This window comes from Anolis sagrei, chromosome 6 (genome assembly GCF_037176765.1).
Source record: "Anolis sagrei isolate rAnoSag1 chromosome 6, rAnoSag1.mat, whole genome shotgun sequence".
Taxonomy (NCBI): Eukaryota; Metazoa; Chordata; class Lepidosauria; order Squamata; family Dactyloidae; genus Anolis; species Anolis sagrei.
Window position 1 is genome coordinate 30,071,991 of NC_090026.1, and position 12,711 is coordinate 30,084,701.

The 12,711-nt window shown below is 41.7% G+C and overlaps 1 protein-coding gene across 1 annotated transcript in view; it reads left to right on the top strand.

Annotated features, from left to right (window-relative positions):
• Nucleotides 1-12,711, top strand: part of MPP3 (MAGUK p55 scaffold protein 3) — a 97,387-nt gene that overhangs the window by 14,684 nt on the left and 69,992 nt on the right. Inside the window, exons 3-5 of the mRNA XM_067469994.1 lie at nucleotides 467-585; nucleotides 3,947-4,024; nucleotides 8,707-8,787. Of these exons, the coding sequence (XP_067326095.1) occupies nucleotides 467-585; nucleotides 3,947-4,024; nucleotides 8,707-8,787 (278 nt within the window). The remainder of the gene's footprint in view (nucleotides 1-466; nucleotides 586-3,946; nucleotides 4,025-8,706; nucleotides 8,788-12,711) is intronic.

Below are 12,711 nucleotides of genomic sequence, written 5' to 3' on the forward strand. Positions count from 1 at the left end.
AGGCAACAAAGTTCAAAAAGGAGGTATCTCAGCTTGGATCCCACATGTAGTTGATCCCTCATGTCTCTGTGCAAAAAAAGTTCATTTTTTGGACCAGAACAACATAGTAGAATTAATGCAATTTGGGACAACTTTAAGTACCTTGGTTCAATACTATGGAATCCTAGGAATTGTAATTTGGTGAGGCATTAATACCCTTTGATGGAGAAGGCTGAAGCTCTTGTGAAACTCCATAGCATTCCATAGCATTAAGCCATGGCAGTTAAAGAGGTGTCAAACTTCATTAATTCTGCAGTGTGGATGCACCCTTGGACAATGGCCATGCTATCAAGGGATTCTGGCAGTTATAGCCCCCACTTTTGGGCTGTAACTGTGATGGAAGCTGGCATTAAGATTTGAACTATGCCTTTGGTAGAGTTATAGCTGGATAAGAGGTCCTGAAATGCTTTCCATATTTGTCCTGTAGGTTTGCATGAGACCCTTGCCCTCCTGACATCGCAACTAAGACCCGATTCAAATCACAAGGAGGAAATGGTGTTCCTGAGAGACATATTTAGCGAGCGAAGTCTCAGCTATTTAATGAAGGTAAATGTCTTTGTATTTTGGGGAGAAAAAAACCCTGTTTGCTTGGCTTTCTGTCCATTCAGTGTTCTTGTTTGTTTAGCATTCAAACCCTGGATCCTTGTTTCGTCCCAAAACCCAAAACTGCACTGTAAAACATAGAAATAAAACGGGGAACTTGCTTCTTGGTTGTATTTCAAGCTCCTTCCAAAGCCCTTGATTTAGCGTAGTTAAGAGTGCATCTGTAGAATTAATGCTAACAAGTTGTAGTTGGTGACACATCAGATCTCTTTGGCAGAGAATGCTAAAGACCTGGTAAAATTACAACTGCCATGGTTATATAGCATTGATCCATGGCAGTTTAAAGTGGTGTCAAATTGCATTAATTCTACCATGTAGATGCACCGTATAGCTCTCATTCAGAAGCCAGAATGTTGGAAATAGCAACCTTCCCAAGCTCCCATTAGATATTTGTTATGTATATAATCGATTACTGTATTATATGTGTGTATTGGTTTGCAATTTTACCTAACTTCTTTGCTGTGGGAGGGGCTACAGACCATGTGATCATAACTGAGTATGTTCAGGGCTTTGATTCCATTTTAGTTCAGTGTTTGCTTTAGACTTCAGTGCAGGTGTTTGCTTTGAGAAACCTGTAGAGAAGTTTGCTTTCAGATGCCAGCAGGAACTGTATGCTTAGAGACTTTAGACAGAGACTCTATTACACTCTCAAAACAGAGATACGTTTTGGACTATGAACTATTGCTTCTAAGATAGATGCACCATGTTACCTACACAGAGAAATTACTACAAAATCCTATTATGGATTCATAAGCAAAGTGTCTGTATGCTGTATACATGAAATTTGTGAGTAAGCCAACTATGTTACTTTTAAAGAAGACTGTTTATTTTGTCTCTTTGGAGCACGATTTAAAGGCAAATATATTTTAAGGGAGTGTAGATATTTGTGGGCAACTCAAGGAATACTTCTGTAACTCTGCTGAATATATATTTTGTGCATTGGCATGTCTTTGTCCCTAGCAGTTCAAAGACATACCTAGGTACATCAGTTTAATAGCTGAGAGACCTAGTTGCCTTGCATGAATGCTGGTGAACATCATTTTTCAAAAGGTTGTGACTTCTAATTTATTTATTTATTTATTACGGTCGCTTATACCCCGCCCTTCTCACCCCGAGGGGGACTCAGGGCGGCTTACACAACAAGGCACAATTCGATGCCCGCATTACATGACAACAAAAACATAACATCAATAACAGTAGCAATTATAGCAATGATAACAATTAACATAAGCAGTCATTATTATCGGCAAAACATCCAAAAAACCCATAAAAGCAATTAAAACAATAAAAGCAATACAAACCTCATTGCTGGACAGCATTTAACAGACTCATAGTTTAGGTTCTACTTTCCGCACATTGTCAGTCCTATCCATCTGGATTCCATATCTAATTGTCAGGATGCCCAAAGGCCTGGTCCCATAGCCATGTCTTTACCTTTCTCCTGAAGGCAAGGAGGGATGTTGATGTCCTGATTTCCCCCGGGAGTGAGTTCCACAGGTGGGGGGCCACCACTGAGAAGGCCCTGCTCCTCGTCCCCACCAGCCTCACTTGTGATAGTGGTGGGGTCGAGAGCAGGGCCTCCCCAGATGATCTCAAATTCCGGGGTGGGACGTAGAGGGAGATACGTTTGGACAGATATGCTGGACCGGAACCGTAAAGGGTTTTGTAGGTCAAAACCAGCACCTTGAATTGTGCTCGGAACTGGATTGGCAGCCAATGGAGTTGACACAACAAGGGAGTTGTGTGTTCCCTGTATGTCGCTCCGGTGAGCAGCCTGGCTGCTGCTCGTTGGACCAGTTGACCAGTTGGACCAGTTCTAACAAGGTCATTCCTATCCTGTGTCCAGTAGTTTTTCCCCAAAAGGTTATGAATCCCATTTCTCAAATGGTTGTGGAGATTCACATTTTCCAAAATGGAATTTCTAGGTCCACATCTGCACATTTCATTATTATCCTTATTTTCTTGTTTCTATGGTAAGTTCAGGAACACCAGCTGTGGCTATAGGGGGGCATACCATACTAATAAATGAAAACCAAAACCAATGGATTTCAAATAAGTGAACACTTCGAAAGTTTGTGTTCTTTCATTGCACAACCTTATTCCTAACTGAAAGGTGTGAGGTGGGTGGGTTTGTTTTTTGGACTAATATTCCCAGAGAGGTGTTTATTTCCACAGTTATTATGGCCAGTTGTATCCTGATTGGGAGGAAATTGGATTTGCTTTCCCTTACCTGATGTTGTTTTGATGTTTTCTTTGCTTCCTCAATCATTTTGGGAATTGCAGTCAAGGATACCTGGAAGAAAGCTGCACAGGAGACATTAAACTGGGTTCTAGGATTGAATCCGCAATATAATTGACGTCAAATGTGGATATTATTAAACTTTGCCAGTTGGGTCAAGGGGCAATGAATTTGAAGTTATCTTCTTGAAAGAAGATTATCTATTGGGAATGTGCAAAGGCTGTTTCTCAGATCTTTGAAGGAAGCAAGAACAGTAGAATACACAAAAAGTCGTGCTGATGAATTTTAATAGCACTTCTTGCCAGTAGGCTTTGCAGAGTGCTTGATAGAGCTTAAAAAACATACCTGCAATGAATAACAAATAATAATATTTTTTAACAAACTCATCAGTAAAGGGAATTGATAACAAGCAAGCAAGAAAGGTTTGTGCTGACTTCTAAAAGTTTTGCATATTAAAATCAAAGAAGCCACATCCCTGAGTTTGCACAACCTGAGCAAAGGCTGTTGATGTCAAGGTGTACATCTACATTGTAGAATTAGTGTAGCTTGATAACACTTTAACTGGCATGGCTTAGTGCTATGGAATCATGGGATTTATAGTTTGGTGAGGTACCAATATTCTTTGGTAGAGAGGGCTAAAGACCTTGTAAAACTAGAACACCCAGAATTCGATAGCATCGAGCTATGGCAGTTAAAAGTGCTGTTGAACTGCATTAATTCTGCAATGTAGAAGCACTCCATTGCCTTTCAGGTCCCACATCCATAGAGTTTCCATAAATTGAAATGGTCTCGACAGCACCAAACAATGACCAACCTATTATAAAGTAGATACTGGTTGAGAGTCATGTTAGGAGGAAATACGGTCATACCAGGAATGCTAATTTTCTCCTTGAAGGGAAGCAATGGGGAATTTTCTCTCTGAGAGAGGGTTTGAAAACTATTACTGAAGATGATTCACACTTTGAAACTTATCTGCATGGTTACTGACTATGTTGGCTGGGGGATTCGTGAGGGGGGTGGTGCCATCCAAAAAAGTAACTTTGCCAACTTTGTCTTCCATTTCAGATTCATGAAAAGTTGTGCCATTATGAACGGCAGAGTCCGGTCCCAGTTCTCCACAGTGCCTCAGCTCTAGCAGAAGATGTAAGTTTGAGTGTAACTTTCTTACTGCATAGTACGAACTGTGAGAGCACCAAGAGTGTTATTGGGCCCCAGATGAGGTCAAACTATGGGATTTGTAGTTTCTTGAGATGTTAAAAATTCTCTGCTAGAGGATTTCAATACTATAGAGTCTTTTGATACCATTGACCATGGTATACTTCTGGGTTGACTCGCCAGTATGGGACTGGGAGGCACTGTCTTTCAGTGGTTCTGGTCCTTCCTGGAGGGCTGTACACAGAAGGTGGTGCTGGGGGACTCCTGTTCAAACCCCTGGCCATCAACCTGTTCCTCAGGGTTCCATTTTGTTTCCCATTAAACCACTGGGAGAGGTCATCCGGAGTTTTGGAGTATGGTGCCCCATATATGTGGATGACACCCAACTCTACTACTCCTTTCCATCTAAAGCCAAGGAAGATGTACAGACCCTAAATCAGTGCCTGCCATTGGTAATGGACTGGATGAGGGCAAACAAATCCAGTTAAGACAGAGGCACTCCTGGTTAGTTGTAAGGCAGATCAGGGAATAGGGATCCAGCCTGTGCTGGATGGAGTCACACTCTGCCTGAAGACACAAGTCCACAGTTTAGGGGTCCTCTTGGATTTAGTGCTGAACCTGGAGGTCCAGGTATCTGCAGTGGTCAGGAGGGCCTTTGCACAATTAAAACTTGTGCACCAACTGTGCCCGTTCCTTGAGAAGCCAGATCTGGCCACAGTGGTCCATGCCTTAGTTACATCCCATCTGGATTACTTCAATGTGCTGTACATGGGGCTGCCTTTGAAGAGTGCTCAGAAACTCGTGCTGGTCCAAAGAGCTGCAGCCAGGTTTCTCACTGGTGCTGGTTACAGGGAGCAGACAAGCCCTCTGTTGCAGCTGCTCCACTGGATTCCAGTCTGTTACCCAGCACAATTCAAAGTGCTGGTTATAACCTTTAAAGCCTCAATGGTTCAGGCTATTTGGCTGACCTCATCACCTTGTACGAACATGCCCGGGCCCTGAGATCTTTGGGAAAGGCTCTTTTCTCAATCCCATCTCTATCTCAAGCTTGTTGGTGGGAACGAGAAAATGGTCCTTACTTCTTGGTGGCTGCCCCTCAACTCTGTCCAGGGAAGTCAGAATGACCACCTCCCTGCTCCCCTTTCAGCAGCAGTCTAAAACCTTTTTATTCGGACAGGCTTTTAAAGATGAAGGTGTTTAAGATCTAGTCAAGGGTTGCTGTGGCTTTTTAAATATTTTGATGAATTTTAACTGTGATTTTTTTTTAGTGCTGTTTGTGTTTAATTTTATTTTAATGTTTGCATTTTTGGATCTTTTAAGCAGTATACTAATGCTTTTATGTCAAGCTGCTTTGAGTCCCCTTTGGGGAGATAAAGCGGGTAATAATAATAATAATAATAATAATAATAATAATAATAATAATGTATTGTTGAAGGCTTTCATGGCTGGAATCACTGGGTTGTTGTAGGTTTTTGGGGCTGTATGACCATGTTCTAGAAGCATTATCTCCTGATGCTTTGCCTGCATCTATGGCAAGCATCCTCAGAGGTTATGACCTCACTGTCAGTGGCATCGGCCGTACAGCAAGGCAGGAACAGATCAATCGATTTAGGCTATAAACTACTTTATTTACACCTATATACATTAGAAGCTACTTAACACTCAGCACATCATAAACTTGCTCCCTTTCCTTCCAATCGTAACATCGCGAACAGTTATCAGTACTAGTCCACACCTCCTGCATTCCAGAGTGACGTATGATGCTGCCTCCATTTGCTCTATACACTTGATTTATGACCTCTCTAGGAATGCCATTCCCTCCATGGTTCAGTTAATAATAATAATAATAATAATAATAATAATAATAATAACTTTATTTGTACCCCGCTACCATCTCCCCAAGGGACTTGGTGCAGCCTAACTCTTTCCACACAGGAATACACTCGGCACATTGCTACTGGATTTTAAACATACATACTTTGAAATCTACATTATAAATTGCAAACAGTTCCAACACTCACAACCTCTGACGATGCTTGTCGTAGATGCAGGTGAAGTGTCCGGAGAGAATGCTTCTAGAACATGGCCATATAATCTAAAAAACCTACCACAACCTAATAATAACAGTAATAATAATAATAATAATAATAATAATAATAATAATATAGGTCAGGGAGTGTCCTAGAGAAGTACCCCACTAAACCACACATCCTGTTAATGCAGAATAGTACCATGGCAGTTAAAGAGTTATCTACAGGAGTTGTATTTGGGGCGCATCAATAGCTGAGATATATATGAATGACTCACAGCATGGTAAAGGTACATTTTATGGAATAACCCTCCCCCCCCCCACACCTGAATGCTCAAGGTATAGTCCCCCAAATTAGTATTTCCAAACTTTGGAACAAAGGTCTGGTTGCACCCACAGCCTGCTTTGTCCCTAACTAATCTGACCTCTGCCAGTCAACAATCCTTCATTTGGGGGAATGTGATCCTTGCCAATAAAAGGTTGTTTCGCCCACATAGAAAATTTCTCTCTGTCATTTGCATCGGCTCATGAAACCATTGGGGAATTTCAAGAACTTACATAACCTCTGCCGAAGTCAACGTCTGTCAGATTGGTGATTAAGTGCATAATTGTGAGATGTGGCTGCTTCTTGCTTTTATTTCTGTCTTGAAGAGTCGTGTTCTTGTTATGGATCTGGTGATAAGACGAGACATTTCCCTTTCAATATATGACTCTTTCAGACTGGATTGAAGTCTCTTGCCACCCACAAACCTATTGAATTGTGGTGGTAAGCTGACCTATGCACCTTTTCCCTGTGATTTAATGGAGCTGTAGAAGCAGCCCTTCTGTTATGACTTTTAGGGGAGAGGAATTCTTTCCAGACAGATTGCAAAGATAAAGCTTTTATGCTTTTTTCATGACTTCTAGATTATTGGAAGTTGGCTGCCTTTGACATAACACAGCAAAACACCACCTCCAGTTCGGCCTACTCCTTTCTTTCTATAGATGCATCCCATTTATTCTAATTGTTTTGCCCAGTTCGTAATGTGTTTCCTCGTTATTCTCTTTTAATATCATGTTCCATAACATTCCCACCCAGGCTTTGATAGCAATGGCATATAAATCACCCCAAATAAAAGTTGGAAAAATTAATACAAAATTGCATTATGACTTCAAGTTTATCATAAGATAATTTTAGTCCCTTGCAGTGTTTTGACAAGTTTTCAATTGCTTATACAGTTATGAGGGTGGTCTTATCAAATGTTAGAGGAGAAATAAAACAGTGCTATTAAACTATGTATTGTGTGGTTGTGCAGGTACAACTGTACCAGGAGCTCCAATTTTGTTTGATTTGCATTGAATGTTTGCTGTAGTCCTAAGTTTCAGGGACTCTGCGGATAGGTGGCTTCTTTTGGCTGCAATCATAGGGCAAGCCACCTGTCAATTATAGTTAGGTTCCCTGGTCCCGCCCCCTTTTTGGGTTTTTGGAAGGAATAGGAGCCATTTTGGGTTCAGTCCACACAGAGAAGCCTTTCATGCAGGACATAATACCAAGAGCTCCTGTAGGAAGCTTCGTCTTCTACGGCTTGGCCGGGGAGATATACAGCCCACAGCTTGGCCGGGGTTATACAGCCCTACAGCTCCTTTGCTGAAGGACTTCAGTCAGCCATCACGGAAACCTGAATTTTTTTCCCCCTGGAAGTCTACAAAACTCTGCTCGGTAAGAGTCACTCGCGGAAGCCAGATGCAGTTGGTACCGGGTGCAGGGGCTCCGCGCCAACAGAGGCAAAAACAGACTGCCCAGATTAGAAGTTAAGGATTCCCCCATTAGTTACAGTTATGAAGATAGTGCCTGTTCCCTGTGGACAAGATTGAGAGAGAGCCAATAGACAGTTAAGAAAGCCTTAAAGTACCTGTTTGTTTTCATTAATAAAGAACTTTGTTGAACCTTTAAGCAATCTAAAGACTCTGTTTTAAGGAAATCCAAGGACCTTTAATCTGAGGCAGCCCCGGTGTCCCGTTGGGCACACAGAATTTATGTCCTGTCTACAGTCTTATGCACAGGCCCAGCGTGCGACAGCACAGTGGTTATTTGCAAACAATTTTACAACGATCTTTAGACATTCCTGCCAAAACAATATGGGAGTCTCTCCATGATTCCATAGTATTGACCCTCAGCAGTTAAAGTGGAATCAAGCTGCATTAATTCTGTTGTGTAGAAGCACTTCTAGTTAAGCCACTGGCTAGATAGAACAATGGTTTGATTCAGTTTAAGCCAGTGGTCCTCAACCTGTGGGTCCCCAGATGTTTTGGCCTTCAACTCCCAGAAAACCTAACAGCTGGTAAACTGGCTGGGATTTTTGGGAGTTGCAGGCCAAAACACTCAGGGACCCACAGGTTGAGAACCACTGGTTTAAGCCAGTGTCTTATGATATTTTTGTGACTTCTCATGTGTGCCTACCTTGGAAGGCATTTGTTTCCTTTATAGAGGCTTCCTTTTACCTTCTGCTAGTAATTACTGTGGCTTCTCTGGAGTGTGACGACACGATTAGCACAACATTGACCTGGAAATGCAAGCAGGATATAATAATATGCTGTCTCTCGACTCTCTGATGCATGGAGAGATTTTTCAATCTTTTTATTGTGCTTGTTCCCTTGTAAGGTGATAGAAGAATTGCAGACGGCCCCAATGAATAATGACGAGAAAGAACTGCTCCAGTTGCTGTCAACTCCTCATCTCAGGGTAAAAGGCTTTTCATTTTTTAACAGGAGAAAAGAGTATTGGAGCAGCACAGAGATCTCTTGGGTGAAAGGGACACCCCTAGGAATTGCCTTTCTAGGCACACTTATTTACTTAAGCCATGCTTGGAAAACGTAGTTGAGAAAGTCTCAAAATTGGCCTTTCTCTTCCAGTTGTTGAAATGTTGTGGTAAGTGTGGACTTCTGTATCCATTGGGAATATGTTCCTGAAGTTCCCATGGAAAATAGAAAATGGTGGATAATAGCTAACCCTATTAAAATTAATGATATATGCCAGAAGTTACTTTAGAGCAGTAGTTTCCAACCTTTTTTTCTGACCGGGGACCACTTTGATCTTTTTGTTGTTAGCAGGGACCACAAAGTTCAAGAATAATAAACTATTAATCTAAAAATAAACTTTAAACAAAACTTTTAATATATTTGTTAAAGTTAATATTAACATGAATTAAAAGTACTATTATAATATAAAATAACATTTTGATAGAAAATTAAATTTGGTTTGCATTAATGTGATTTTTTGAGCTTGCATCTTCTTTACAACTTGTAATCTGGGGCTAATCCTGGCTAATATTATTGCTCAAAGCAACACGCATATCATTACTTATTTTCAATCGATTCCTGGATTTATTTTTAATGACCAGCAAAGCAGAAAAACATTGTTTACATAAATAAGTTGTGGAGAAGAGCATAAGATAGCATAAGGCAATTCCTCAAATTTTAGTATAAAAATTGCAAGTCACTGAAGACGTCTGCCCTTGCGCTTTGCTACTCTGCTGCTGAATACACGTGCCCAGTGTGGAATACATCTCATCACATTATGCTGCATTATCACAGGATGCCTATGTCCCACACCACTGGAGTCATTGTACTGTTTAGCCGGTATTGCACCACCTGCATCTGCCAGGAAGTAGCAGCCAATAATGAAAGGACCAAGGCAGTGACATCTCCGGCCCATCCTCTGTTCAGATATCAGCCAGTACGCCAACACCTTAAATCAAGAAATAATTTTCTAAGATCTACTGAGATCCTCAGCAAGCAAGAGTCTAAAAGTGGCAGGTGAAAACGTGAAACCTCAAGCCATGGCTGATACCAAATTAGAGACTCCCTCCTGGGCACACAGAAGACTGGGCAACTTGGAAGGCACTGAACAGACTGCGCTCTGGCACCACAAGATGCAGAGTCCATGACGTGTGAGTGTGGAGAAGAGCAAACCACAGATCACCTATTACAATGCAGTTTGAGCCCCGCCACATGCACAATGGAGGGCTTTCTTTTAGCAAGACCAAAGGCACTCCAGGTGGCCAGCTTCTGGTCAAAGGACATTTAGGATAATGGTTTCAAACTTTGTTTGTGTTTTTAAATATTACAACTGTACCCTTGGCTCGCTTCTGGCTTGATAAATAAAATAGTATTAAAATTGCTTTTTTACACCAAAACTCCTCAAGAGAATCAGATTCAAACACATTCTTGCAGTTTGTATCATTTTGAAATTCCATGAGCTCTTCCTGGATGAAAAAGACAAAGCTATATTGTCTTTTTCATCACAATTGAAATTCATTTCCATCATCATTAAATAAGTCAAAAATTAATATGAATATTGGGGACTCATGGCCAGTAAAATTACTGGAGCTGTCGAATCACTAAACAGCAAAACAGAATCACTGGCACAGCTGAACAAGACAAAAAAAAATGTGTATGAATGATTGACACTGATGGCGTGAGTACATGACACGTGATGTCGATCACTTGCCGTCCTCCCTGGCCTGCCGTGCTTGCCCGACGTCCTACTCACCAGTGATGCCTGTGTAGCAACAGATTCAATAAAATGAATAAAGGTTTAAAATTTAAAATGTTTCACGGACCATATTGTAGTTCTTTTTAGAACTAAACACAGGTCCCAATTCAAGGTGAAGGTTATCATCTACAAAGCCCTAAACAGTTTGGGTCCAGCCTATCTTCACAATCGCATCTTCCCTTATGAACCTGGATGTTCCAATATGCCTATGATTAATTGGTTCAATTGACTTAATATCTGGTTTTGCACTTTATTACCAACCCCGCGACATTGTTCAGGAGGCGGCAACAAAGTACGTTCCAAAGTCCGCGACATTGTTCAGGAGGCGGCAACAAAGTACGTTCCAAAGAAAAAGAAAACCAAGAAGGCAAAATGGTTGTCTGCTGAGACACTGGAAGTAGTCCAAGAAAGGAGGAAAGCAAAAGGAAACAGTGAAAAGGGGAGATATGCCCAGTTAAATGCGCAATTCCAGAGGTTAGCCAGAAGAGATAAGGAACTATTTTTAAATAAGCAATGCATGGAAGTGGAAGAAGACAACAGAATAGGAAGGACAAGAGACCTCTTCCAGAAAATTAGAAACATTGGAGGTAAATTTCAGGCAAAAATTGGTATGATAAGAAACAAAGATGGCAGGGACCTAACAGAAGCTGAAGAGATCAAGAGAAGGTGGCGAGACTATACAGAAGATCTGTATAGGAAGGATAATAATATTGAGGATAGTTATGATGGTGTGGTGAATGAATTAGAACCAGACATCCTGAGGAGTGAGGTTGAATGGGCCTTAAGAAGCATTGCTAACAACAAGGCAGCAGGAGACGACGGGATCCCAGCTGAACTGTTTAAAATCTTAAAAGATGATGCTGTCAAGGTGATGCATGCCATTTGCCAGCAAATATGGAAAACACAAGAATGGCCATCAGACTGGAAAAAATCAACTTATATCCCCATACCAAAAAAGGGAAATGCGAAAGACTGCTCAAACTTCCGTACAGTTGCCCTTATTTCTCATGCCAGTAAGGTAATGCTCAAGATCCTGCAAGGAAGACTCCAGCAATACATGGAGCGAGAGTTGCCAGATGTTCAAGCTGGGTTTAGAAAAGGCAGAGGAACGAGAGACCAGATTGCCAATATCCGCTGGATAATGGAGAAAGGCAGGGAGTTTCAGAAAAACATCTACTTCTGCTTCATTGACTATTCTAAAGCCTTTGACTGTGTGGATCATAATAAATTGTGGCAAGTTCTTAGGGGGATGGGCATACCAAGCCACCTTCCCTCTCTCCTGAGGAATCTGTACAAGGACCAAGTAGCAACAGTAAGAACTGACCACGGAACAGCAGACTGGTTCAAGATTGGGAAAGGCGTACGGCAAGGCTGCATCCTCTCACCCAACCTTTTTAACTTGTATGCAGAACACATCATGCGATGTGCGGGGCTGGATGAATGCAAAGCTGGGGTGAAAATTGCTGGAAGAAACATTAACAACCTCAGATATGCAGATGACACCACTCTGATGGCCGAAAGCGAGGAGGAGCTGAGGAGCCTTCTAATCAAGGTGAAAGAAGAAAGCGCAAAAGCCGGGTTGCAGCTAAACGTCAAAAAAACCAAGATTATGGCAACAAGAATGATTGACAACTGGAAAATAGAGGGAGAAACCGTGGAGGCCGTGACAGACTTTGTATTTCTAGGCGCAAAGATTACTGCAGATGCAGACTGTAGCCAGGAAATCAGAAGACGCTTACTTCTTGGGAGGAGAGCAATGTCCAGTCTCGATAAAATAGTGAAGAGTAGAGACATCAGACTGGCAACAAAGATCCGCCTAGTCAAAGCCATGGTATTCCCTGTAGTAACCTACGGATGTGAGAGCTGGACCTTAGGGAAGGCTGAGCGAAGGAAGATCGATGCTTTTGAGCTGTGGTGTTGGAGGAAAGTGCTAAGAGTGCCTTGGACTGCGAGAAGATCCAACCAGTCCATCCTCCAGGAAATAAAGCCCGACTGCTCACTGGAGGGAAAGATACTAGAGACAAAGTTGAAGTACTTTGGCCACATCATGAGGAGACAGGAGAGCCTAGAGAAGACAATTATGCTGGGGAAAGTGGAAGGCAAAAGGAAGAG